Here is a 27382-nt window from a genome sequence, read left to right as displayed (position 1 = left end):
CACGCCTCGCTGAGCAGTTGTCCTACGAAAATTTTAAAGATATTTAAACAGTTCACGCTCACTCAAGTGAATCACAAATAACTCTTGTTTGGTTTAAAGATTCACCGTATAATTTTCATCCGCATACAAGTATACAATCGATCCGACAATAATAGTAGTATTTGTTTCCGAATAGTGGCCTTACCAAAATAGAAACGACGGAAACAAGGCCGTAGAATATTTGATTAAGCAGAAATCAATTAATAAGTGTTCTCTCGTCGCGATATATATCAAAGAGGAAATAGAACAACAGGTGTCATCAATACAGTCGGAACTTTTCATTAGTCAGAAGTAAAAATGTTATACATGTGTCTAAAACACATTTGGGCTAATATCATAGTAAAGCAACGCATTTGAAACTAGGATAATGTGAATGAATCGATTGTTATCGATCAGTAGCCGATATCGTATTCATGATTTATACAATTGTTTTAGCCTGGTGCTTTGCTTGCATATAAGGCAAACTGCGTTTGAATGCGTCACCTATTGATGTATTTGTGTGTTGATAAACACGGCCTACAAAACGGTTGAATATCTTAATGTGGTCGTCTGGTTAAACATATGACTTACCAAATAATTCAAATATAAAACTTAGATTGACATCATCAGAGCCATTCAGTGGCAAGTAAAGTAGCATCAAATTGTGGATGATTCCATAATATATGTGTCATGTTCTGAGAAAACTGGTCATAATGCTTGTGCGTAAAGTGTCGTCCCAGATTAGCCTGTGCAGTCCGCACAGGCTAATCAGGTACGACACTTTCCGCTTTTGTGACAAATTTCGTTTAAATGAAATCGCTTTTTAGCAAAAATCCAATTAGGGCGTAAAGTGTCGTCCCTGATTAGCCTGTGCGGACTGCACAGGCTAATCTGGGACGACACTTTACGCACATGCATTATGCCCAGTTTTCTCAGAACAAGGCTCATATGATCCTTTCAGGCATTTAAATATCCAGAATTTTATAACTTTGCGTATGCTGCTTGTCAATGTGTATCTGTCACAAATATTAAATACAAAAGGGGTTTACAGTGAATTAATGTTAGATAATTATTTTTTTTCAAAAGCATATACTTTTTACAAATTGCCATTTTTTACAATGTCTGAAACGACGTGGTTAAAAAACCGTATGTTTAATACATAAATAATGAACCACGCGCTTGTAAACTGTTTTACCGAATAATGAAGAATATTTTTTTTTCTGCTGAACAAAGAATGCATATTTAGGGCTATATTCTAAAATCTTGAAGTCTTTGTTGTAATGTGCATTTTATAAAATCTGATTTACATATACATGTGTTTTTACTGATTATAATAAGCAAAACTGCTTACAATTTTACTTAAGTTTAGACAAGAACACCACCATAAAATATAGATAAAGACATTCAAAGGTCACCATGAATTATTAATGCTACAATCATGTAAAGAAAAGCTTACATCTCAGAACATACACAAAATAACATGTATCATTTTACAGTATTTTTTTAACAAATATTGATAAAAAGTATACAAAATACAATTTAATTCAGCACATTAAAGTAAGAGAATATAATTTGCATGTTTATATCCACAGCTTGAGTATTTAAAATGATTGTTTTCGGATTTTCACGTATCATAATTCCGTACCCGACCAACCAGTTAACAATTCCATATTTTGTTACTTAGCTCGCATTTTCAATGTTCATTTTTGTCAATATTGTGAGCATTTTCATAATTTAAAACGTGATCAACGTGTATTTTAGAAATAAATTAACACAGCTTGAACGTCGCATATGATATTTAGTTTGCTTTACTTTTTACGAAAAATGATATTAGTACCTTAAAGTGGAAACGATTGAAAACCCTTAATTAAGAAGATTGTCAGAGTAATAACTGTCACTTTACTATATAGAAGTCAGTGACTCCTTCTACATAAAAAGCAAGAACACGTATTTACACTAAACATTGGGCAATTATTTGTTTGTGCACAAACGATTTATATATCTCAAATAAGGATTCCCATTGTCTTGTTGCGGGTCCGTGTTCAATAGCAAAACAACTACGCAATTTGTTTTTTAAAATCCGGGTTTTACTTTTTTGTACATGTCACTCTAAGAATGATTCGTTTGAGTTAATCAGAAATGTTTATCTTTATTGCATTGATGTAAAATTTTCATATCGTTATAAACATACCAGGAACACAACTTTATGAAGCGGAACATTATACGCCAGGAGTGCAAACACAGTCGGATTCCCTGGTGAATATGGTGTTCTAATTAAACTACCCTTTACCGTTTATATCGTATGTTCGGCAGCTAGGCTTATATTCTAATTTATTTTTCATTTTGTTCGAGTAAAATTATTATTCTATAGGTTGTACAAAATACTATTACATTGACAGACATAGTATATTTAACGGAGCATAACGTACGTTGCTAATTATCTGCTTGCCACTGAATTGATTATTAGTAATTCAAGGGAGACACATGTTATTTCTTTTTATCGAATAAGCTCCCTTTATGAGAAGCGCTGTTTTTCTTGCAGTTTTTGATTGGCATGGTCATAACATAGTATCAATGGTGTCGTCGAATGCTTAAACAATCACATTAGTCATTAAAAACATACTTTCAGCATCTTATAACCAATTAATTTTTTTACGAGGCGTTGTAAGCTAAAATGTTGAAATAAGAACACAATCTCTCACTTCTTTAATCTATGTTTTCTCTTGCTTGCAACAACGTCAAAAACTGCGATGGTTTCCGATAACTTAAAGGAGTAAGTCTTTTTAAGTAATTTCTTTCGGAAAATTATAGCATTCGCACCTCGGAAGTTAATTTTTGTTCCGGTAACATTTATTTTAGAAACACTTTTCTACTACATAAGAACGATTCAAATAATTATAAGAACATAATGCTATTAATAAATGAAATAATAAAATTATGTTTAAATATATTCAGACAAGTGGTACCGCAAAACCTATCAAAGATTCTGCACGGATCTATATAGATGTATTATATTTAAACATAACGGCAAATCATCCATTTATCAATTATGCACTGCATTTTAGCCATACATCGAAACCTCAGTGTTTTTGACAGTGACAAAATTGTGTTACAGAATTTTGTTTGCAGTCGTACTGCTGACTATTGAAAAAAACTGTGACTGAAGTATTGCCATGCCTTACCAATCCTAACTGTCGAAGATAAGGACGTGCATTTGTAGATTCACGATTGTGTTTATGTACGACCACACGAATAGATATTGCCGCAAACAGATAACAATGCTCTATGCAGCCGTCACGTCGATTGTTTTCGGTAAGCAAGTTGTTTAAAGTACTTGTTTAACTTCAATCTTTAATAACATTCATTGACTCTTTCATTTTAAATACATTTAAAATACAATTTAAACAGAAAGCCGAATTTCATTTTAGTTTAACGAGATACATGTACGGATAATTAACCTATACTCTAGGTAAAATGGAAAAACACCAGTGTTGATCAATGCAATTAGTGTGCGACTATATTTTTCAGTCCAGATATTTCGGATTGCGTATGGAGAAAGCTCTGAAGATCCGTGTCTAGCCGGAAACCACGATAACATTACGTCCATGGGTTTCCGGAACGTGACCAATAAGGACTGTTCCCAGAACAGGGTCACTGATTACCGGCTCGTCCGCGCCTGGTATTACGCGGGACCGGATCCCATTCTTACCTCACCACCTGATCAGCTGTGCAGATGTGGAGCCAACTTCCCTATATGGATGAATGGTGAGATATTGCGTGTTTCAGTTGAAGTGGTGTCACTTATGTTAAAAATGGAACTAAGTCATGAGTCTATAAAACCTAATATTTAATGGTTTCGTAGATGAAGATGGATACATTAAATTATTATTTTTACTTAAAGGACTGTGATGAAGCACGGGTTATCTTACGATTCAAAGAGCAAAATTGGTACACTAATTTATGAGGAATTTCTATTAGTTGTCCGGATCAAATAAATTTCAAAAGTTACCATTTTAATATATTCAACATATTATTTTTATTATTAACCTTAAATAAATAAGCAAAATTTCGCTTTACAAATATGAAAGTTTTCCTTAAAAATGTCTCGCACCAATTGTAAGAAAATATTTAGCCCTGAGCCTTGATATCACGACACTGTAGATGAGTTTCAAAACGGTTTATGGCTTCGATTGCCAGGTTCTTTGCCTCATCCACAAGATGGAATCGTCTCACGTGACACGTGTCTCAAGTACTCGACTAATTGTGACACGCGCTTCGGTATCCAGGTGAAGAATTGCGGAACATTCTACGTGTACAAATTGCCCCCAACCCGCGAGGACCACACGGCCTATTGCTTTGGTACGTTTGGTACTATTACTACTACTACTACTACTACTACTACTACTACTACTACTACTACTACTACTACTACTACTACTACTACTACTACTACTACTACTACTACTACCTACTACCTACTACTACTACTACTACTACTACTACTACTACTACTACTACTACTACTACTACTACTACTACTACTACTACTACTACTACTACTACTACTACTACTACTACTACTACTACTACTACTACGACTACTACTACGACTACTACTACTACTACTACTACTACTCTACTACTACTACTACTACTACTACTACTACTACTACTACTACTACTACTACTACTACTACTACTACTACTTACTACTATTACTACTACTACTTACTACTACGACTACTACTACTACTACTACTAACTACTCTACTACTACTACTACTAACTACTACTACTACTACTACTACTACTACTACTACTACTACTACTACTATTACTACTACGACTAACTCTACTATACTACTACTACTACTACTACTACTACTACTACTACTACTACTACTACTACTACTACTACTACTACTACTACTACTACTACTCCTACTACACTACTACTACTACTACTACTACTACTTACTACTACTACTCCTACTACTACTACTACTCCTACTACTACTTACTACTCCTACTACTACTACTCCTACTTACTACTACTACTACTACTACTACTACTACTACTACTACTACTACTACTACTACTACTACTACTACTACTTCTACTACTACTACTACTACTACTACTACTACTAATTATTTATAGTATATTTATATGTATTATTATTATTATTATTATTGTCGTCAATATTATAGTTAACTTTAATGCATTATATAAGTTATGGTTTTATTTGATTTTCAGGAAGCGTCCCAAATGCGATTTCAACGATTGCACCTGGTTTGTACTAGATGAAGACCTTGTTTATAATAGTTATGAATCTCTCGATCCTTTTTACAAATGTCCTCTGTCCTGGTAATTTGATATTTCCAAATAGAACTCGGAAACAAATAACAATTTTGACCTGCATTTTGAGAAAACATAATGTCAATAGAATATATTAGTTTCGAATTATATGAATGATATGAATGGTTTTCATCATTAATTGTATTGATCTAAACAATATCAAAACACAATTTATTGTATTTAAGAATGCATTTATGTCCGTATAATTATTTTGAGTATTTGCTATCAGATATAGTTTTTTTTATTGTTCTTTAAATTCACATAAGATAGTATTATGCGTAGTGGTCATCTTTTTCTCTACTGTTTAAGTAGTTCCGTATGTTTAATGCAATAATAATATAACTTCCAGATTGCGGCGACCCAAACGACAAAATAAACCTAGATTCGGATGTTGTCCTTGGCGAATTCAGATCAATAGAATACAACTCCACTGGTGTCGATTCCCACGCAACCGTGAATTGTCTCAAAGGTCATGGAATTGTTGATGGTACTGCTACATACGAGTCCTTCACACTGACTTGTACATCCGGTCTCAAGTGGAATTCAACACGGACGTGCAAGAGTTTACAAGGTTTACATTGATCCTTTTCATACGTTGTACTCTTATATAACGTAGAAATGCCATGTATGAGTAAATGTATATTGTTGAGATGGTAAGTGTAATGAAACAATTATCCAATAGAATGCAATTGCTTAATGCATTACATATTTAGTGACGGAATCAAACTCGTTTTAAGCTTACGATACACACTGATCAACGGCCTCTTCCGTCAAGCCAACTTTGTGCTTACGAATTGGCATCATTGTTGGAGACCAATCTTAAAGGGGCCTTTTCACAGTTTTTGGCATGTTTTGAAATAAGTCATTAAATGCTTTATATTGATAAATGTAAACATTGGATCTTAAAAGCTCCAGTAAAAAATCAAGAATAAAATTTAAAAAAGGAAAAAAAAGTAGCCGCATTTGGACTCGGACCAGTGACCTCCGGAGTCCTGGAGAAACCTGGAGTAAAAACGTATTAGCCCGCTCGGCTATTCTGCCAAGCATATTTGTAAAAAGTATTTTATGCATTATATCAGCAATCTTCGTAGTTTCACAAAATTTAACAACAACAACAGAACTCTCCAAATTATTCAATCGTTTCGCGTTGCAACGCTTTTACAGTTTTTAAGGTTTTTAATTCGTCAAAAGATGCATATATTGGCTATATTAGACCATGGTAAATGTTCAGTAATACTGTTTCTTTACAAATATCATAGCTAAAACGAAAATTTGCGAATCTGAAACAACTTTTTACAATTTTGTCAATTTACCAAACCGTGAAAAGATCCCTTTAAATATAATGACCAAATACAATACTTCTACTACTACTACTACTACTACTACTACTACTACTACTACTACTACTACTACTACTACTACTACTACTACTACTACTACTACTACTACTACTACTACTACTACTACTACCTACTTCTACTACTTTTCTTTCCTGGAATCGATCCAAATGCGCTTTCAACGATTGCACCTGGTTTGTACTGAATAAAGACGTTATAGTTTTGAATAGTTTGAATCTCTTATCATATTGTTCTCTGTCCATGTGCTTGAGTATTTCAAAATATAAATCGGAAAGATAGAAGTTTTACATGCTTTATAAGAAAATACATTGCGATATAGATAAATTCAAGTAACGTCAATAAAATATTATTAGTTTCTAATTATATAAATTAATTAATTATATGGTTCAAAACAATATCATACCAAAACATAATTCTGTTGAGAATACTTTTTATGTCCATAACTCATATTGAGTTAATGCTACCCGATACAGTTTCTTATTGTTGTTTTATTTCATAAAAACTAGTATGATGATGTAACCCCGACCGCGTTGTGTTGTTTTCTTTAAATTTCGCTTTCATATTGTCTGTTGATCTAGAACAAATTGCTAATGGTGATTCTGGTATATAATCTACCAGGGTGTGGCGACCCGAACATCAAGAACAACCTAGATTCGGATGTTGTCCTTGGCGAATTCAGATCAATAGAATACAACTCCACTGGTGTCGATTTCCATGCAACGGTCAATTGTCTCAAAGGTCATGGTATTGTTGATGGTACTGCTACATACGAGTCCTTCACACTGACTTGTACATCCGGTCTCAAGTGGAATTCAACCCGGACGTGCAAGAGTTTACAAGGTTTACATTGATCCTGTTCATACGTTGTACTCTTAAATAACATAGAAATGCCATGTATGAGTAAATGTATATTGTTTAGATGGTAAGTGTAATGAAACAATTATCCAATAGAATGCAATTGCTTAATGCATTACATATTTAGAATCAAACTCGTTTTAAGCTTACGATACACACTGATCAACGGCCACTTCCGTCAAGCCAACTTTGTGCTTACGAATTGGCATCATTGTTGGAGACCAATCTTAAATCTAATGACCAAATATGATGCACTTTATTGGATGATTTGTTTTTAATTATCTAACACAATCCTAACATTTTCCACTTTAGAATGCGGGAACCCAAATGACTCCAAAAACCTCGATGCGAGCGTGAAGCTTGGACATTTTCATAACATCACCTTCACAACTACTTCCGTAGATTCTCACGCTACCGTGTACTGCAGCAAAGGGAACGGTGTTCAAGACAACGGTATTAAACAGAATTGGTTCCAACTCACGTGCAAAGATAACAAATGGCATTCAACTCGCACCTGCAGCCCTCAAACAGGTATACAGTATCCTATGTTTATGAAGTTTGTAAGCTTAAATTACTTTATGTGTTTTTCTTCTTCACTTCAATAAAAATTAAGGATCTTCTGCTTTTGTTTCATTATCATCTTTTTTCAGTTATATTGATATATGTATAGGGTCGATCAAAGATTTTTTTCCATATAGACAAATTTATCGTTTCAGCGGCTTTGATAGGATAAAACTGGACCACCACGCATTTCCATTGGGGAATCCATGTACTCGTACAACGCATACCTTGAATAAACCTAAAATAATTATAGTAATAAATTGACTAATTTTGATTTTGCATATTTTGTTTTGATATATTTAATTGTATCATTGTTAAAATGATCCACAAATAAATTTAAGTACATAGAAAATTTGTCTTTAGTTTATATCGTTAAAGAGAACAAACAGCTGAATTGCTACCGATATGTATAATATTTATCTTTTAATGAATGCAAACAACTAACGTATTTTTATCAAGTTATTTAAATACAATAAAAATGAGAAATTCGACAGAAAAACATAAGGAAAGAATCACAAATAAATATCACGTGATTATCAAACATATGACATGGAAGCGCTTCAACCAAAGTAAATATACCTGTCCAGTCTACGGGTATCTAGAATCACAGGTACTTGAACACAATTTTTTGGTCCATATATATATATATATATATATATATATATATTAGTACTCTTATTATATATATACGGACCAACATTTTGTTCAAGTACCTGTGTATAGAATACTCATAATTGTGACATTTAAATTTAAACATAAAAAGTGAGTGCCAAACAAAAAGGTCACATATTATAACAAGATTATTTTTTTATCGGAAAATGCCTCAAGTATTTTATTGACTATGCTGCGAAGCAGCTCGTCTTAGTTATCATCCATGAAAAAAGTCTTCACAATGGCGACCTATGTAAAAGACCGAGCCAGTCCGATTGAGATAGCTCGATTTTTTCAATCGGCATACCTCGCTGATTATCATTGATAAAGGTAAATATTAATAAAACAGCATATCCTGGGGAAACAGATTCAATAAGTGTATCACAACGCTGATTTTAAATTAGTAATTTTACATCCATTTCATCTTTATGGACCAATGAAACAACTATATATTTGCTCTATTGTGTTTGATATTTGTTCTCGATTTTGTAAATAAATTGCGAATGAAAACATGTAAAATTAACTTTTTACGCGATCACAAATCTAAAGAATCGAACCTGCCAATTGTTAACGCTGCACTGCTATGATGTATTTAGATAAAACAACATTTCTTTGAGTAGTTGTCCGTTCCGCTTGCGCAGTGGTCAGCACGTACGCTTTTTCACCTCTACGACACCGGTTCGATTCCCGCTCCCGGCGCAATGTTTTTTTTTTGTTTGTTTTGTGGTCACAATACCGGAAAGGTGGGGTTTTCTCCGGAAAATCCTATCCTCCGCAGCACAAGACTATATCTAAAATTAAAAAGTATTTCAGTAAAAAAATAAATAGCTGGATATTGCAGCTATTATTTTAAATTCGTCCCAACTGTCGTCAGTCTAAGCTTATTAGGTAGGCTGGACACACTCCGGGTCCCAACATTATGCAGCCTTATGCGCGGAGGTAACTCATAACCTTGGAAATACACAAATACACACACTGGGTGCAGCCTAGGCGCGTATAGACTTAAAAAAGAAAACAAACAAACGTGCGGGCACAATCATTTTAAATGTACAGATTTAATACGATATTCTAACAGAAATTACACAACCACCTAAGTGTACATAACATGTTTGATAATTCGTTCGTTTGTTAGATTTCAGCATATATAAGGTCATATCGCTTTGGTTAGTTAACTTATCCATATGTTCCTGGGCGAACTCGGGTAGTCAAGTGCTCTTACGATTGAGCTCACCTGGGTCGGCTATGTGCTTATACCTACTTTCGAGAATCATCATGAAAGTATTGCCATACTTAATGAACAAACATGCCTATGCGTATTGAACTTAAATTAACAAACAATAGTCAACAGAAAAAAACATATATCCATGCCCATGGGCATGTGAAATCACGTCCGCACATATAACATTATTAAATTAAGAACGTAAACAACGAAATAAAGGTAGGGTATGATGTACAGGTGTTATTAACGATAATGTCATGTTTTGTATATATCTGCTGAAACGTAATTTTAATAACCCACAAACATTTTATTGTAATAGAAAGTTTTTACGAAAAGTAGTACAGAAAAATACACGCCGATTATCTTTTTAAAGATATTTCTTGTTAGATTTGATCGAGAATGTAACCCGCCTCCCAGTTTCGTACCCAAAAGTTTTTTCGTTCCCAATTTTTTTCGTACCCAAAATTTTCGTACCCAATTTTTTTCGTACCCAAAATGTTCGTACATTCATACACAATTGTAGTGATATAGATATACTTAAATTGATGCTTTTACATCCATCCTCTTCAAAAGCATCGTCACACCAGTACTTTGATTTTTATTTAAGCGTGTTGTATACTTCATTATATGCAATAATTATTTTGTCCAATTGAGATTAAAGACAGCCCAGTTTTCTTTTAAGGGTCACTTTAAATGACATAGTCCCTTTACGGGACGTGCCATACGATCACATAGCTGCAATAAATTGATTAAAATGCTAACATCCTTACCGTGTGTAATAGTGTACGAAGATAAAACATAAGTGCTTTATTTATCCAAATCACAAATGTTCGCCAGTGCATAGTCCGGTTGTTACGTACACAAAAATGAGTATAAATTTCATTGCGAGCATGATTGATTAAACTCGCATTGAGCTATTAACTAGTTAAATAAAACATGTTATGAAATTAAAAATCGTGTTAGATCCTTTTATGACATTACTCGACTTTGATTTTATGTGAGTACATAGTAAGAGACGTATAATGTCAAACACAACAACAGCGTGATTGTTTTTCTTTTTTTCCCAACGTTATCAAACAATGTTAACATTAATGACACTGGAAAACAAAATGAAAACACTTATATCTAATTTACAAATATAAATGAAATATCATACTACCAACGAAATTGCACAAGTAATGTAGATTGTATTAGTTGCTGATTACTTGTTTACATTCATAATGTTTTATTGCAAGTTTTTGAAATGATGTTGCGCATACCTTGTAAATCTTTCTCTTTTAACAAGTGCAATGTTTTTTTATTTCGCAACTACCAATGCATTTGCACCAAATGCCTTGTGATGCTGCTTTGTCATGAGGTTATTTAAAATGATAGATTTTTCTTGCCTATTTTGTGTTATTGTAACATATTTTATCAATATATTTCAATTAAACACATATAAAAAATCGTATAATCTCGCTTTAAAAATTTGCATATTTGAAAATATCCCCGTTGTCCTGTCAACATCTTATCAACAAGCATGTGTTGGCGTATCTTACGGCCATGTATAAGCGAAATCACGTGACGTGTGACTATATAACCAAAACCTTGCTGATTGCGTTCACACGTTGCTTTTTGCTGCATAATAAATGGACTGACAACTTATTTGCAATGAAGGCATTTCAGTTTAATGCGATTGTGTTTTGGTTGCTGTTGATGCTACCAATAGGTAAATTTGACTTCTAATTTATAAAGAAGAAAAATAAAATCAAACTTTTAAAATGTTATTATGATCATTAAAAATACAAAGGTATTCAGAATTATATTAAGTTTTTGTATAATAGCTATATATTTTTTTAAATCCACTATCAACTTAATTTCGTATAATATTATTTGATGCATTAAAGTTGAGGAAGATCTTATATAGGTAGTATCGGACTGAATTGTTTTTGTGAACATTCAAACGATGATTAATTCATGCTGTTGAAACATGATTATCACAACAACAATTTTAATCTATAACATTCAGCTTTCAAAAAGAACATTAAATTGAAGAACATGTCGTTAAAGTTAGTTAAATTACCTTTAAACTTTAAGGGTTCATATTATGGTTCGCATAATAAAGGAGCCTTTTTACGTTTTGGTAAATTGACAAAAGTGAAAAAAGTTGTTTCATATTCGCAAATTTTAGTTTTAGTTATGTTATTTGTGAGGAAACAATAATACTGAACATTTAACATGCTCTAAAATATCTATTATATGCATCTTTTGACGATTTAAAAACCTGAAAATTATAAGGCGTTGTTACGCGAAACGATTGACTAATTTGGAGAATTCTGTTGTTGTCGTTATATGTTGTGATGCTACGAGGATTGCTTATATAAAGTATAAAATACAATACGCATTGTATCAGTACGGATAGCCGAGTGGTCTAACTGGTAGACGTTTACTCCAGGACTCCAGGGGTCAGTGGTTCGAGCCCAGTTGAGGGTTACTGTTTTTTGTTTTTTAAATTGTAGCCTTGATTTTGTACTGGAGCTTTTTAGATCCAATGTTTACATTTATCAATATAAAGCATTTAATGACAAACGTCAATACATGCCAAAATCTGTGAAAAGGCCCCTTAAATGCACATCTACTGAAATAATACTGTATACAATTGCATTATCTTTATAATTAAACAAGTATGCAATATTTAACCGTTTTTTTGTTTGAAGGATTTAGACTTTAGGTACACAGGGACGGATATTATTATTAGTGTTCTATTAAAGCGTCGGCCACAAATATCCGCCTTGTTGGTGGCAGGACGCCGTACTCAGGCCGCTTGGAGGTGGAGCACGGTGGGCAATGGGGAACAGTGTGTGACGACGAGTTCACAGTCACCAGCGCAAAGGTCGTCTGCAGGATGCTCGGATTTGCAGACACAGGGTAATTGATTTACCTCAAACGTGCTTTAATTGCATACATGTATTATAACGCCAGATTTTAACATACTTTCAAATTGTAGTGGATGATTTTCATTTAATTCTCGTTGTTAAATGCATATATTTATTAGTTGTGTAAAGCCTTATAAAAAGGATCGTTTTACCTGTGGGGCTTAAATGTAAAGAAGGATTAGTTTTGTCGGGCATCTTGTGTTCTGCATGTACATGTTTGATTTAATACTGAGAACGAAATGATGGAAAACGAAATATTATAAGGAATTGAAAAAGTACTGTTCTATACTTTTTATGTCGTTAGAAAATGTTATTGATTTAATTCATTTGAGGCTACGCTTTCTTAAATCAACGCACACTGTTTTAAAATAAAACTACCAGATACAAGCATGACATTGCATAAGACTTTTAATTACATTAAAATTATACTATTTTATTTGCCTTCAATAATTTAATATAGTGTCTCAGAAGTACTCTTGCCAAGCGTGTATGGCCCAGGAACTGGGATAATCATGCTAGATAGTCTTAACTGCAATGGTTACGAAGAAGACGTTGCAAACTGCTCGCATGATAGTTGGCAATCAACTGATTGTTCCCACAAAGAGGACGTCGGCGTCAACTGCCGTATGTTTATATGTGTTATATGTACCGCGAGACACTGCTTAAGTTACCTGTATTGCGGGAAAGTGTGAACGTTACCCAAATAACTAATAAATAGCATATTTCATATACAACGTATTTCTTGATTGTACACATATATAACCACTATATGTGATACAAAAGAATTCCGTAAAACAAGGTTAAAAGGATTCATGTATAAGCTGCATTTGTGTTTATTTATGTGCAGTATAAAGTACGCGATTTTGAATAAGAGGACCATTTTAAAGATATGATTCATATTCATATCGGTAATAAGCAGATAAACTAGATAATAACAACCTCACGTCCGATAGTAAAAATTTAATCATTACATCATGTTGAAATTGATTGCACATAGTGTTAGATTATGATTTAAACTTCAATTTGTTATCGCGGTTTATAGCACAACAAAATATGCATACGCCTATGTAAACTTTCTTATGCATGTATTTATATTTACACTTACAAGTTAAACTCATTTAGACACGAAAGTGCAATTGGCGACTGGTTCTGCCACACACGACGGTCAGGTGGAGGTGAACATCTCTGGGATCTGGGAACCAATATGTGCCGAGAACTTCACCTTATCCGAAGCCAAGGTCGTCTGCGGGATGATGGGATTCAGTTTCAAGTAGAAACAATGTTTACGTTTTGTAAATATGCTTGCCCATAAGTTCAATTGATACATCTTGAGTTTTTATCGCAACGAAACAACAATTGTATATTAACATCAACATTTTATATTACTTTGCAGTGGAGCACAGCTCACGTCATCACACTCCTACCGAAATACTTTCTCTCCGATATCCTACTCATGTCATGGAGCAGAAAAAGACATTTCCTTGTGTGTGAGAAGGAATACTAGCACGTGCTTTTTATCCTCTGCGGCTTCCATTAACTGTCGTAAGTACAAGTTGTACAAAGTAATACAAAGTAGTCATTATGTGTGCCAAAGATAATTATGTATACAGATGATTGTTGACGTACCCTATGTCTGTACACACAAACATGCAATTTGCGTTGCGAGGTATGAGGAAAAAATCAAACTCTTTTATCAGAGTGATAAAGTACTCATTAATTTTAGATTCCGTTTTTCAGGAACTCCAATTCGGCTAGTGAACGGCACCAGCTCCCAGTCAGGACGTGTTGAGATCGAGTACAGAGGTCGCTGGGGGACGATATGCGATGACGGCTTCGATGACCTTGAAGCAAAAGTCATCTGTAACATGCTTGGTTTTAGCACAAAGTAAATGGTTTCACATATCGAATAAAATACGATTATAGTTATAAATACTTTGACTAAGAATCCATATCATGTAAATATAAATTCATAATCATCTTACAGTGATTCCAAAGCCTTGGGCGGAAGTTATTATGGGGAAGGCACAGGGGATATAGTAGTGGACGAAATGCGTTGTATTGGTAACGAAAATGACATTTCTGAATGTAAATCAAGCGACTGGATGTCTCCATCGAATTGCAATCACATTGAAGATGCATCGGTTGAATGCAGTGCGTATACAAATACATTGGTTTATCTATATAAGACACAAAACATTAACACCATAATATCTTAGTTGCAACGAACAAAATGGTTTAGTTTTTTTAATCAATTGTCTAAAAAGGATTATAACTCTTATGGGTATAACTCTAAGCTGTTTTGGACGATACACTAAACCAAAAACCACCCATGTCAATCGCGTACAAGAAGACGCACTTTGCCCTACATGTTTAGCAATCAATCGGTAACTGATGTTTGTAGAAACGGAAGTTCGTTTATCAGATGGACCCACCAGATATGCAGGTCGACTTGAAATACAGAATAATTCTGTTTGGGAAACAGTTTGTTCTGACCTCGTAGATAACAAGACGGCAGTGGTCGTGTGCAGGATGCTAGGGTTTGAAGGAGGGTTCGTATATGTAAAGAACATAGATATAATTTCTAATTATACATGTACATTCACATAATTTAACAAACACCTAGGATGATTGTTTCATTCGGTGATTGTGAACTTCAAATATACCTTTCAGTAACATAACTGTTTATTACGATGGCCGTTTCAAAAATGGTAGCGGATCGATGAAATCGCATGGATACGACTGTGAAGGGAACGAGACCGATATTGCGAATTGCAAATCAACAGAAACTATCGTTTCATGCTCGACAAGACTTAGCTCTGCATTTAATTGTTGTAAGATATTTTGCTTTACTATGCTTAATTTTCTGCACATTTGAACTAAAATCAAGCACAATACGATTATTATTAACATGCGATTTTAAAGAGACAGTAAAACTTAGATATACAATACAGTAATTGTACATTTCAAAGGAACAACTATTTAGTCAATTTAATATTTATTCGAATAGATTGTCTTTACATCAAATTATTTGTATAAAGTTGTATTTGCCTTGAAATAGCACGCTGTTTTATTCATATTTTACCGACAATCTTAATATAAGTAAAAGGAGGGTGTATCATTATTTTTAAAGCATCTAGTGGATGCTATCAGTTTTGATATTTTTATTACATGTCTGACATTTTAACGGCGTATTGTATTCATATCAATTTAAATCTTTCACCTGCCAAAATACCTTGATGTGTATTGTTTCCATTCATTCTGTAACAAGTTTCTATGTGACTGTACGCGTTTAGAAGAGATGTTTTCTTGACAGATTCGTACACACCAATAAGGCTTCTGAACGGGACGACGATGTTCAATGGAAGAGTTGAGATTTACGTACGAGAAAACGCAGCAAACGGGTATTGCTAAAATTTCTTTTCAACGATTTTCAAAATTATATGAGAAAGTATGTTGCTGCACTAACTTTTCCCGCATTTAAACAATTATATGTATAGCAAAACTGAATATGGCACACGCAATTTGTATTCACTTTCTTTTCTTTCAAGCAAAGTATTTCTGATGCTTTGTTGTATATTTAAACATATTTATTTCATCAAAGATATACACGAAGTGAATCAATTTCTTCTATCCTATTTTAGGTACTGGAGGGAAATGTGTTACGATAAATTTACTATCCAGGATGCGATGGTTTTGTGTAAAATGATTGGGCATCCTAATGTGTACGTATTTTGCATATGTAAATGAGCATATCGGAATATATTAAATCGTTTTTTATAACTTAATTATCAATTAACGTAGTCTGTATAAATATAGCGCGTAAAATGCGTACCTCATTGCCTGTGTATTGAGACTTTTCAATACAATGTGTAAGTGTTTCCTTATCAAATAACTATATGTTCAAAAGATAAAAATATTCAAGACAACGTGAGCATTGTTATACATAGTGCTACAGGTTAGACGATATCTCTATACCTGCTATATTAATTTTATTTATTTTAGGCATCCGAGAACATTTAACGCGTACAGTCAATATAATTCTAATGGAAGGTTTTCTGCAATAATCAGTATTGGTTGCACTGGTAACGAAACGGACATAAGTGGATGCACACCCAGCAACCAATGGACATTGACATCCTGTAGCACAAGCAATCGTGCAGCAATTAACTGTGGTACGTTATTTGTTTTTCCGATCTTTCCTCGTAGGTTTTCATTATATACAAATGCATATTTACAACATTCAACCACCTCGTTTTTGTTGATAACAACATGTAATTACGCCTTATTCAAACGAATATAAATGGTAATTTGCAGATTTAAACATTTTGAATCTTTTTAATTTCTTCTTTACAGCGCAAAATTCCACTGTCAAGGTCGCAGATGGACCTTCAATAAAAGCTGGAAGAGTCGAGATCTTGTATAATGGCACCTGGCTGGGAATCTGTCGTCAACGATTAATCAATTATAATTATTACGACATCACGGCACATGATATAAACATTATTTGTAAACATCTGGGATACAATCAAAGGTTGGCACGGTTAAATATAATCATATCCTAATTATAAGCGGACATATATGTCTAAAGTTACGGTTCTAATCACCGTAAAATTAAACGTAAATATGGTTTCTAAGTTAATGGTGCATTTTGCTCAATATATTACTGGCAATGTTTAATTTCAATACCTCTCTATCAAACATAGCATAAGTTAAATTGTTTTTGTTTTACAAGTGGGTACTTGATAAGCGAAGTACAGCCACGCAGCAAAATTGTCGTTCGGAACCTTGACTGTAGCGATACAGAAGGGGACATCTCAGATTGTAAATCTGACACATGGGGTGTTGAGTATCCGTGTGACCAGGCAGCCATAGTTTGCAGTAAGCGTTTTTCATCAATTGTAACACCAGACAACGATATCCATCAGTCAAAACATTAAATTCGTATAAAATTATTTAAACTTAACTATGTATGAATGCGGGTTAACGCTTTGAAACAAAAACATACAGACAATGTACTAAAACGGACATGGTCGTTATTGACACACTCGTAAACCCACATGTGCATATGCGTGTATTAAAGGGGCCTTTGCACGTTTTGGTAAATTGACAATATTAAAAAAAATTGTTTCAGATTCGCACATTTTCAATTTAGTTATAATATTTTTAAGGAAACAGTAATACTGAGAACATTTACCATGCTCTCAAATATCCATTATATGCATATTTTGACGATTTAAAAACCTGATAATTATAAAGCGTTGCAACGCGAAACGATTGAATAATTTGGAGAGTTCTGTTGTTGTTATATTTTGTTAAACTACGAGGATTGCTTATATAAAGTATAAAATACGTCCGTTATTCATGAGTACGGATGGCCGAGTGGTCTAAGCGGTATAGACTTTTACTCCAGGACTCCACGAGTCAGTGGTTCGAGCCCAGTTGAGGGTTTCTTTTTTTATCTTTTTTTAATGTTATTCTTGTTTTTTTTACTGGAGCTTTTTAGATCAAATGTTTACATTTATCAATATAAAGCATTTAATGACAAACTTCAAAACATGCCAACATCTGTGAAAATGCCCCTTTAATAATCACCGTAACATATTTGCAAAACCGTAATTTCGCAAAATAAAGTACCCCTTTTCTTCTAGATATGGATATTCAAGATAATTAAAAGACCAATACTTATTTTTTATCAATTATTTATTTTGTAATTTAATGGATTGATATAATTTTATCACACATCGACATTTACCAAAACGAGTTGACTTGAATCTCATCTGAAAATAGATGTTTGACCAATGGTATGTTTCTGACCAAATTATGTTATCGTTGTTCGAAACATTCATTTCAAGTCGCTACATAATTCCAAAGCGTCATTCTTTGTGTGTAAAGAATGTTATATGTGTCGACAATATGAATAAACCAGAAACAACCAGAATCCTCACGAAGTTAAACAATATCTAATGTGTTACTATGTTTTATTTGTGGGATAGTCCATGAACTTAGTTAGAAAGAGGAATATCTACTTTCATGTTTATATACGAGTGCTCTTAGGACAGGGTCGTTCACGTCAATACTAACCACATGCATGTATGCTATTTTTCAAATATGTATTGTACAGTATAATATAAAAATGAACATAAAAAAGAAACCTGCGATCACAGATGCTATAAATTGATAATCAACATTTTTCAGACAGTAGCGTCCGCCTAGTGAACGGGAGCAGTGAGAGATCCGGTCGTGTGGAAGTGCTGCACCAGGGGCGCTGGGGAACCATCTGTGCTGACGAATTTACAAACAGAGAGGCTGATGTTGTCTGCAGAAAAGCTGGCATTAGACTTTGGTTCGATTTGATAACAACATTGACATCACGCATTCATGCTGTGACATCAGTAGCACAATTCATCTCATTAACAAACTGCCATTTTTTTGTAAAGTAATCCGAGATAATACAAGCCACCAAAGTATGTCCTCAGCTGTGTTTTTATACACATTGTTTTCCTTGAAATAATAATAATAATAATAAAGGAAATTCATACACATAATTATTATTGCAATATTTTTTATTCATTAACAGTTCATAACCTTCTTAACATTAAATTACGCCTAAAGCTTAAACTATTGCTGGATCATGAATGTCGTGTAAAGCATTTTAAATTTTCAGGAATGCATCAGCTCTCGACGATTCCCCATTCGGGTTTGGTAATCATGGATACCTTCTAAAAAACGTTTCGTGCAAATCAAGCGAGCACGATATAGGGGAGTGTCAGAGTTTCCCATGGAATGAAACATCTTGCAGAGATGGGAACGTAGCAACTGTTTTTTGTCGAGTACTCGGTTCGTACAATATACAATGCGCTATTGTTAACGTTATAATGTACTGTTGGGATTGCATAATGAAGCTAATGTGAACTTGAACGCGAATGTTTTCGTATGAGAATCGCAAATGCGATCATACATTTTAGTAATATTTCATGTTATTGCATATCCACGTGTTTCCTTTGCGTAATGTATCTAGTCAATGTTGCTGTGAATTGATGGAAAACAACTAACAACGTCTAGCGTGTTAAGTGGTTTTACAAGAACGACTTGTCGTTACGAATATCGATCTTTGTCGACGCACCGATGCCTGCGACTGCGTCAGCGTCTTTGATTTAAAAATAAATAAACAGTCCAGCATAAATTCCCTATACTGTTACCTCTTGCTACAGTGCATGGTTTGGATAATGGTGAATTGTATTCTCAATATAACCTAGACACAGAAAAAAAGTTTAACTGTGCTGACTTTTGCTCCATTTAGAAGTTAATTGTTCTTGGACTTTTCATAGCTCATGTTGGTATTAGAACATTTCGCTTTACGCCCTAGCGCAATTTCACAACTTATTCCAAATACTCTGCCATGCATTGACTGGGCTTTTAGTTGAGTTGTTGCCCTTATTTTTAGTTTAGCTTAGGACAAGGTTTCTGAATATTTATTTGATGAATGTTCGATTAAATACAGGATAACTTGTTTGAGTGATGAAATCATTGTATAAGAACATTTTAGAGTTCTATCAAATAGGATAATGGCTATTTCTCTGTTTCCGTAGACGGTAGACGGTGGTATTATTTTCTAGATCAGTTGAACCGAAGTATGTGTTAAACAGTTGTAGCACGTTACCGTGTTATTTGTATCAATGCCCCCGAAAAACTGGATAAGCTAACATGCCATTAATTTCAAATTGATACATTCTAGACGTAATATTGTGAAACTGAAGCATACACTAAACTTGTATGATTTTTTATGATTATTTGTATGATTAGTGTGGCATAACATACAAACTCTCATTATTAATACATCAATAAATGTAACCACGTTATTTCTATATGTAAGCTCTTTCGGATTGATCCCTCCCATAATACTTATAACGGAAGCAGTTTTGTGGTTTACATTTTAACACGTGAATGTATTGGTGCGTTGACTAAGGGATATTGTAATTCTTTACGTTTCTGTGAAGAAGATTATATCTTTTCATATTTCCCCCCCCAATTGTAATCATTTGTACGTTATAGTGATATAAAAGCTCACATTGACTCAACGGATCATAGGATCATTGCCGATTTTAGAGCATGTTTTTACACATACATGGAACAGTATATGTTCACTCACTATGTATCGTGACTTCACCCATAAACGTTCACGTGCAGGTGGAATATTTTTGTAGCACACATAGATGTTGGGTCGTAATAAACATACACTTTCTGATTGCATGTTCTTATTTACAGAAACGCCAATTCGTCTTCTGGGAGGCAAGACATCGTTCGACGGGCGGGTTGAGTTGCACTTTAAAAATGACTGGAAACAAATTTGTTACCAAGGTTATAATGGAAAGATCAGCACAGACGTACTTTGTCGTTTGTTAGAATATAATTTTTCAAGGTAGTATAAATGTAGGTCATTATTTCATTTGTAATGACGTCATGAAACAAATCTGTTCGAATCGATGGAGGGGGGGGGGGGGGGGTAGAGCGTTTTACGTATATATTAGTATAATATCGTTTCTTTGTTTCACTTTGCAGAGATGCAACCTATACGAACAACTATGATTATTCCAACTCCTTGAACTCCTTGCTGAGAGACCTGCAATGCGTTGGAAATGAATCTGATATCTCTCTGTGCCCTTCCTCGGACTGGGGATACACTTATTGCAACTACTATGGACTCACAATAAATTGTTGTATGTTTCAATTATCTTTGTTCTCTGGTTTGTTTTAGTTGATTTTTGCCTTTGGTTGTATGTGCCTTTTAGTTTTACTATATTGCGACCAATCACAATATTATGTACATTATTATTATGTCAAATTCATATTTACTTATTAAATAAAAACATTACGTCATTATTTTACATTCTTTAGAGAACATGTTTATTAAATTTTTTCAGTGTCTCCTATAAGTATTGATGGCAGTTTTACTAAGCATCGGGGATATGTACGTGTGCAAAAGAACGGACGTAGCGGTTATTTGTGTGCTGATAATTTAACTGCAGAGACCCAGGCTGTTATGTGCAAAATGCTATTTAATTTTACCAGGTTGGTAGTTGTTAGATAAGGCGAACACAAAAAGCCATTCATACATTCTTATATTTTAACGGACTAAATTAATCGCGTTAGTTGAATCAAAAACGTTATTACATGAACTATATAATTGCTGTTTATTTAAAATACGTTTTGCTATTATAAAGTTGTTAGGTTAAATTGTATAACGCAATTTTGTACAAGTTGTTCTTACAACCGTATTTGAACTGTTTATGCGGATGATGCATAACGGCATTAAGTAATTTACACGTTCAGGGTTTATGAAGTTGTGAAGGAACCGTACTTCAAGCCTGGATTCGCCACCAATATATTAGTAGATAATATCCTATGCAGCGGTACAGAGGAAGACTATCAGATGTGTCCATCTTCGAATTGGGATTATAACACTAAATGCAAGAATCCAGCGCTAATAAGATGCAGTATGTGCTCGTGTGTCAATATTTGCATCGATGACAACGTATATTGAACTTCAGCGTATATTATTTTTTTATTAATGTATACATTTCTTCGAATGAATCTTGTGCAGCATCTTTTCTAAAATGACTTACATTAACCCTATACGTTTATGAATCTTGTTTCTATCGTAGATACACCAGTGCGTCTTAAGGATCAGACGAACATGTACACAGGGACTGTTGAGGTCTACTTAAACAAAACTTGGTCAAATATATGCTTTGATCCAATGCGAAAGGATGAACACGCGACAATGTTCTGTAGAATGTTGGGATACAATTACGGGTAAATAATGCAGCGGTGGTACAAGCTTTCAGATATTCTTCAGATGCACTTAATCTGTGATATTTGCCGGGGTATTGCAATTCATTATATATGTTTCTAGAGAGATAGTAATGATTTTTGCTCTTCAGACTGGCAAACGCTCGCAACGTGACTGCATACATTAAATCTAATCTGAACCTGACTTGCAATGCCTACACTGAAGACATCGATAAATGTGTGAGCATAAAGGAGAGCTTCTGTGACTCGATTCTGCATATAACATGTCGTAAGTGTTGCTATAAGTATAATTGTGTTTGTTTTTTTAGTTGACTGTTTAACATGTTATTCGCAAATACTAATTATCTTTCAGATGTTCCAGTTAAACATGTGCGTTATGCGGTTTGTTTGGATGAAAGTTGCTATATTAAAGATTCACGAAATTAAACAGAAAAACATATTGACAGATGCAATATTACAATTTTATTATAACTGGTTACATTTATAAAAAAATGTATGGGTTTTCATCCTCGATAACAAATCACACATTTTCCTTAAACACATATAGCAATGCTTTAAAGAGCCATCTGGGTTCAAATGATTTTCAAATGTTACTGACTTCGTTTGTATGTTTTAATCGTTTTTTTTTAAAACATTATTTACAAAAATATTGTGTAAATTGTAAATATATTTTGGGAACAATTAATTTTCGAATTGACTGTTATGTGCGCTTTGTATTTCTATTTTCGCAATTAAGTTTTGGTTAAGTGTTTCTCAATTCTTAACATCAATACACTAAAGTAATGCTTGCACTTTAATTTTAACGAAACAAGCCACATAAGTCTACCTCTATCCCACAAGAGAAAGGCGAGTTAGTTGGTTAAGGCTGAGCGTGCGGGATATCAAACCTGCCACTCCCCAGTTCTGGCGTTAGAATGTTACTACTAGGCTAAGGATCACGACCAGATTATTCCGTTTTAAATAACAAATTAATATAGCCCTTAGCGAACTAGTTTAACTGCAGAAAATTGACGCCGAGATTATTAAGTTTAGCAACTAACATTTGTGTATTGATATTAAGTAATTAAATTGTTCTTTTAAGAATTACAGATAAATCAACGGCATTTTTGCGACCTACAAGTTATATAGAATTCTCGCGAATGGTTGTAGTAACTATCTCGTGTATGGAGAAGCGTGTTATCAAATTCACGAAGTAAAACAACACTGACAAACACACGCACACGCGCACAATATAGAAACAGCCTTATAAAATAACTCACATTTGGCAAAATAGACACATTAAAGAAAAAAACATCAACAATCATGAGCTTAATGTTTTAACATTAGTTTTGTAAGCGACACCATTTAGCATATTGAAGTTTAGAACTTAGAATTTACAGATAAGCGATGAGCTTGTAGCATAAAGCGGATTGCCAATGCAATATAATATATATGTAGTTACCGGAAATGTGTTCCTAAATGATTGAACACTAATTTAAGCTCGGATGATAAATAATGCGATATATTTAATATTTATATTGGCATTTTATGAATAGCAAATAAAATTTAAAAAAAGGTCATACTTAAACCACAATTACGAAAACGTTGAATCTTATACCACTTTATACTGCTTGCCAGATATGTTAACCCGAATGTCGTAGTTTAATGTCGGTAAGGATTAATTGATTGCCGCATTAAACATACCTTTTTCGACATTCTGTTTGTACTAAATGTATTTTATTTAACAGTCAAATGAAACGTTTAAGACATGGAGACTTTGAATATGTTATGTTTATAATCAGTATTAACGCCTGTTGTAGCATCTCTGATACAACTACAAAATGGACGGACAAATTATATGGGCCAATTGACTATACGCATTGGTGATAGCTTACGATCGGTCAGTGCGTTGCAAGACGAAGAAACTATACAGACTGTATGTAGACTTATGCGGTTCAACTTTACTGGGTAAATATTTTAAAAGCCATACACCGTGTTTATGTTATTAAATAATGTAACATTTATTGCTTTAAAAAAATATTTTATGTGCTGTGTATTTAAAAGATTAGTGATTATTTTTTGTTATACATCTTACAAATTTTTAACTGGACTTTAAATTCGACGAAGCAAGTTTTTTCTATGCAAAACTTTTCATGTAGTATTTGATAATTTTCTCTCTCAATTGACACTGTTCTCTTTGCATTTTTTTTATTTTTATTTCAGAAATTATCAAGTATGGTCTGAGGAATTTCTTCGTAAGAAGAACACATACGACAATGAAATGTTTTCCAAATTAAAATGCAATGGAGATGAAACTGATATAATTGAATGTTTAAACAGTACAGTTTATTCCACACCGACCTACACGAGCGGAACAGGGATTAACTGTCGTGAGTCTTATACTATTTAATGAACCGGTGCCGTATCGATGTTTAAACACCGCTGAATAAGTTTTATATTACGCCACACACCCATGGGAACGATGCAAATTTGTAAATACACATGCATTATAAAAAAAGGAAATACAACAACTTAAATAATTTAAGCTCACATCTTATGTGTATGATATATGTAAATGTTCGCTGGTGTCGCTGGTATTTTGCAGAAACCCCCATTCGACTTGATAATGGAAACAGTTACCTATCCGGAAAACTGGAAATTAATGTTAACAAAACATGGCTTCCAGTATGCTCGGACAGATTCAGTTCCAACGATGCGTACGTCATATGTCGAATGCTTGGACACAAACATGTAAGGTAATCATTCAAATCAGAATGTGAATTAACGTTGCGCAACCCAACGCAACATTTTCAGAGTTCACATTCAGTCATAAAGTGTCATCTGTTACTCAAACACGCTTATTAATACCACAGCTCTGAATGCGCCACTATAAAAATACAATCTTGCGCATCCCAAACTTCGTCTGTTCTATTTTTAAAAAAGAACTTTCTGAACTGTTTTGTCGTAGCAAGATATTTAGTTTCGCCGAGTTTTCAAAAGGTATGTGTATTGTTGCTGTTGGCCTACGTTTTGAAAACAATTAACATAATTAACAAAGCCTTGACTGTCACGTTAATAACCATATGATAAACTATTACTATATTGTTATGAGGGTATGCACGATTTGTATATGTATTAATTGTAATATATTGATACAAATATGTTACAATAACACCAAATAGGCAAGACAAATTATACATTGAAGACGAATTTCATAAAATGCAGCAAAGACAAATTAGCGCCCCGAGCCGATTGTGAAGAAGATATTTCGTACATATTTTCCTACAATAACCGAAGCATTCGTCTTTTTATTAGGATGGGAGTAAGTGTTCGTGTGTCGTATGGATAGATATCGTTGCATGAAATTAAAATGATCCGTTAAACTAAATTTAGATTCACATCGTACATGCATGAAATACATGCTGGCAAATTCGACTAATCAGACATTGTCAATTTCAGAATTAAATTTCTGGCTTATTTCTCATTTTTTGGCACATGTTCTTCTTAACTTTTATTTTAATTTATATTGAAACATATGTATTATACGTTTTTGACACGTTTTATATAAATTCATAAATATTTGATAAAATCGTGCAAACTCTCTTTAAATTATATTAATTAAATTTAAAATCAAAACACAATATCGAAATGTATTTAAATTGTTGGATTGTTTGCCGTTTTCAGAAGTTAATATTTTATTCATAATGTTATATCGGTCGCTTTATATAATCTCACGTTTCCTCGGATAGCTTGTTTGTAAGTCAAAATGGGGCGCCCATCAATTTTCCAAAAACTGGCCCACTTGAATCAAAGGTATTGAGACGATGGCCATATAAATAATTGTACAATCGAGCATCACATTCCTAACCTTGTCGTTCCGGGAATCGAAATCGCTAGTTTGGATCCTCAAGTACTCTACTAACTTAGCTAGCATGATCGGTGTTACGTTTTGGAGTTAAGACATCTAATACCATATTTTAACATTTCATGGAGAGAAATATTCGCCCATATTTTTTATACTGTACCACATGTATGGAAGGTTTGGTGAAGATACTGTGAAGGGGGTATGTGTTCAAAAATATGACACGCCATTTATACGTCATGGTATTTGGTTAATACGGACAATAACCCTGAAATGATTGTCAATGAACTTGTCTTCCATGTGCTGTCAACACATATTTGAAGAAGATTCGGTGACAACAGAAAAAGAGAGCGGAAACGGCGAATTGAGTACTTTGTATAAACAAATAGCAATAACTCGAGATGCGCATTCGCCGGTTATCAAACTTGGCCTCCATTTTATGTCACAATGCATTAACAGAAAGTTTGGTGGAGATTCGATGAACAGTTTAGGCCTAAGAGAGCGGAAACTGGAATTTCGGAATTTTTCTATTAATAAACGGCAGTTACTTAAACATGCCTGTTGTAACTGAATTGATTATCGAACTTTACGTTTAGTTTATGTCAACAAATATTCTCAGAAAATGCTTTAAAAATTTAACGATTTAAAACCGAACATCGCACTTGTATATATAAACTGCAACAACTCGGAAGTTCCTGTTGCAAATTAGCTTGTTATCGAGCTTGGCCTTTATGTTATGTCAACATCACAGTTTTGTGAAGATTCGACGAATACCGTACACCTAAGAGTGCGGAA

General features: G+C 33.8%; 2 protein-coding genes across 5 annotated transcripts in view; both read left to right on the top strand.

The window, feature by feature from the left end:
- Positions 1-3210: 3210 nt before the first annotated feature.
- LOC127868852 (oncoprotein-induced transcript 3 protein-like) lies at positions 3211-8425 on the top strand. 4 transcript variants are annotated; one of them, XM_052411000.1, is made up of 8 exons: positions 3211-3330; positions 3547-3783; positions 4216-4377; positions 5276-5311; positions 5727-5846; positions 7474-7575; positions 7903-8121; positions 8307-8425. In XM_052411000.1, exons 1-8 carry the CDS (start codon positions 3255-3257, stop codon positions 8321-8323), a joined length of 969 nt encoding a protein of 322 aa, XP_052266960.1. In that variant the 5' UTR covers positions 3211-3254; the 3' UTR covers positions 8324-8425. The 4 variants fall into 4 exon arrangements, with proteins under 4 accessions (XP_052266960.1, XP_052266956.1, XP_052266958.1 ...); XM_052410996.1 differs by having other exon boundaries at positions 5727-5948; positions 7354-7575; XM_052410998.1 differs by lacking the exon at positions 5276-5311 and having other exon boundaries at positions 5727-5948; positions 7354-7575.
- Positions 8426-11608: 3183 nt separating this feature from the next.
- The window catches only part of LOC127870050 (uncharacterized), a 55992-nt gene continuing 40218 nt past the window's right edge, over positions 11609-27382 (top strand). The window contains exons 1-25 of the mRNA XM_052412710.1: positions 11609-11729; positions 12772-12928; positions 13397-13560; positions 14059-14206; positions 14330-14478; positions 14674-14821; positions 14921-15087; positions 15338-15485; positions 15607-15767; positions 16250-16337; positions 16578-16658; positions 16939-17108; positions 17290-17467; positions 17669-17814; positions 19132-19279; positions 19601-19773; positions 21202-21355; positions 21496-21653; positions 21858-22005; positions 22267-22430; positions 22599-22749; positions 22878-23014; positions 24546-24693; positions 24949-25115; positions 25331-25481. Of these exons, the coding sequence (XP_052268670.1) occupies positions 11672-11729; positions 12772-12928; positions 13397-13560; positions 14059-14206; positions 14330-14478; positions 14674-14821; positions 14921-15087; positions 15338-15485; positions 15607-15767; positions 16250-16337; positions 16578-16658; positions 16939-17108; positions 17290-17467; positions 17669-17814; positions 19132-19279; positions 19601-19773; positions 21202-21355; positions 21496-21653; positions 21858-22005; positions 22267-22430; positions 22599-22749; positions 22878-23014; positions 24546-24693; positions 24949-25115; positions 25331-25481 (3662 nt within the window). The 5' untranslated portion in view covers positions 11609-11671. The remainder of the gene's footprint in view (positions 11730-12771; positions 12929-13396; positions 13561-14058; positions 14207-14329; positions 14479-14673; positions 14822-14920; positions 15088-15337; positions 15486-15606; positions 15768-16249; positions 16338-16577; positions 16659-16938; positions 17109-17289; positions 17468-17668; positions 17815-19131; positions 19280-19600; positions 19774-21201; positions 21356-21495; positions 21654-21857; positions 22006-22266; positions 22431-22598; positions 22750-22877; positions 23015-24545; positions 24694-24948; positions 25116-25330; positions 25482-27382) is intronic.

Source organism: Dreissena polymorpha, chromosome 2 (genome assembly GCF_020536995.1).
Source record: "Dreissena polymorpha isolate Duluth1 chromosome 2, UMN_Dpol_1.0, whole genome shotgun sequence".
Classification (NCBI taxonomy): domain Eukaryota; kingdom Metazoa; phylum Mollusca; class Bivalvia; order Myida; family Dreissenidae; genus Dreissena; species Dreissena polymorpha.
This window is presented reverse-complemented; position numbering and strand designations above follow the sequence as displayed.

Excerpts from the sequence above, each read along its gene's own strand:
- LOC127868852 (XM_052410996.1), top strand. The coding sequence starts at position 3,255 with ATGTACGACCACACGAATAGATATTGCCGCAAACAGATAACAATGCTC. Across the intron at positions 3,331-3,546 it reads CGTCACGTCGATTGTTTTCG|TCCAGATATTTCGGATTGCG; the intron begins GTAAGCAAGTTG and ends TATATTTTTCAG. Across the intron at positions 4,378-5,275 it reads CCACACGGCCTATTGCTTTG|GAAGCGTCCCAAATGCGATT; the intron begins GTACGTTTGGTA and ends TTTGATTTTCAG.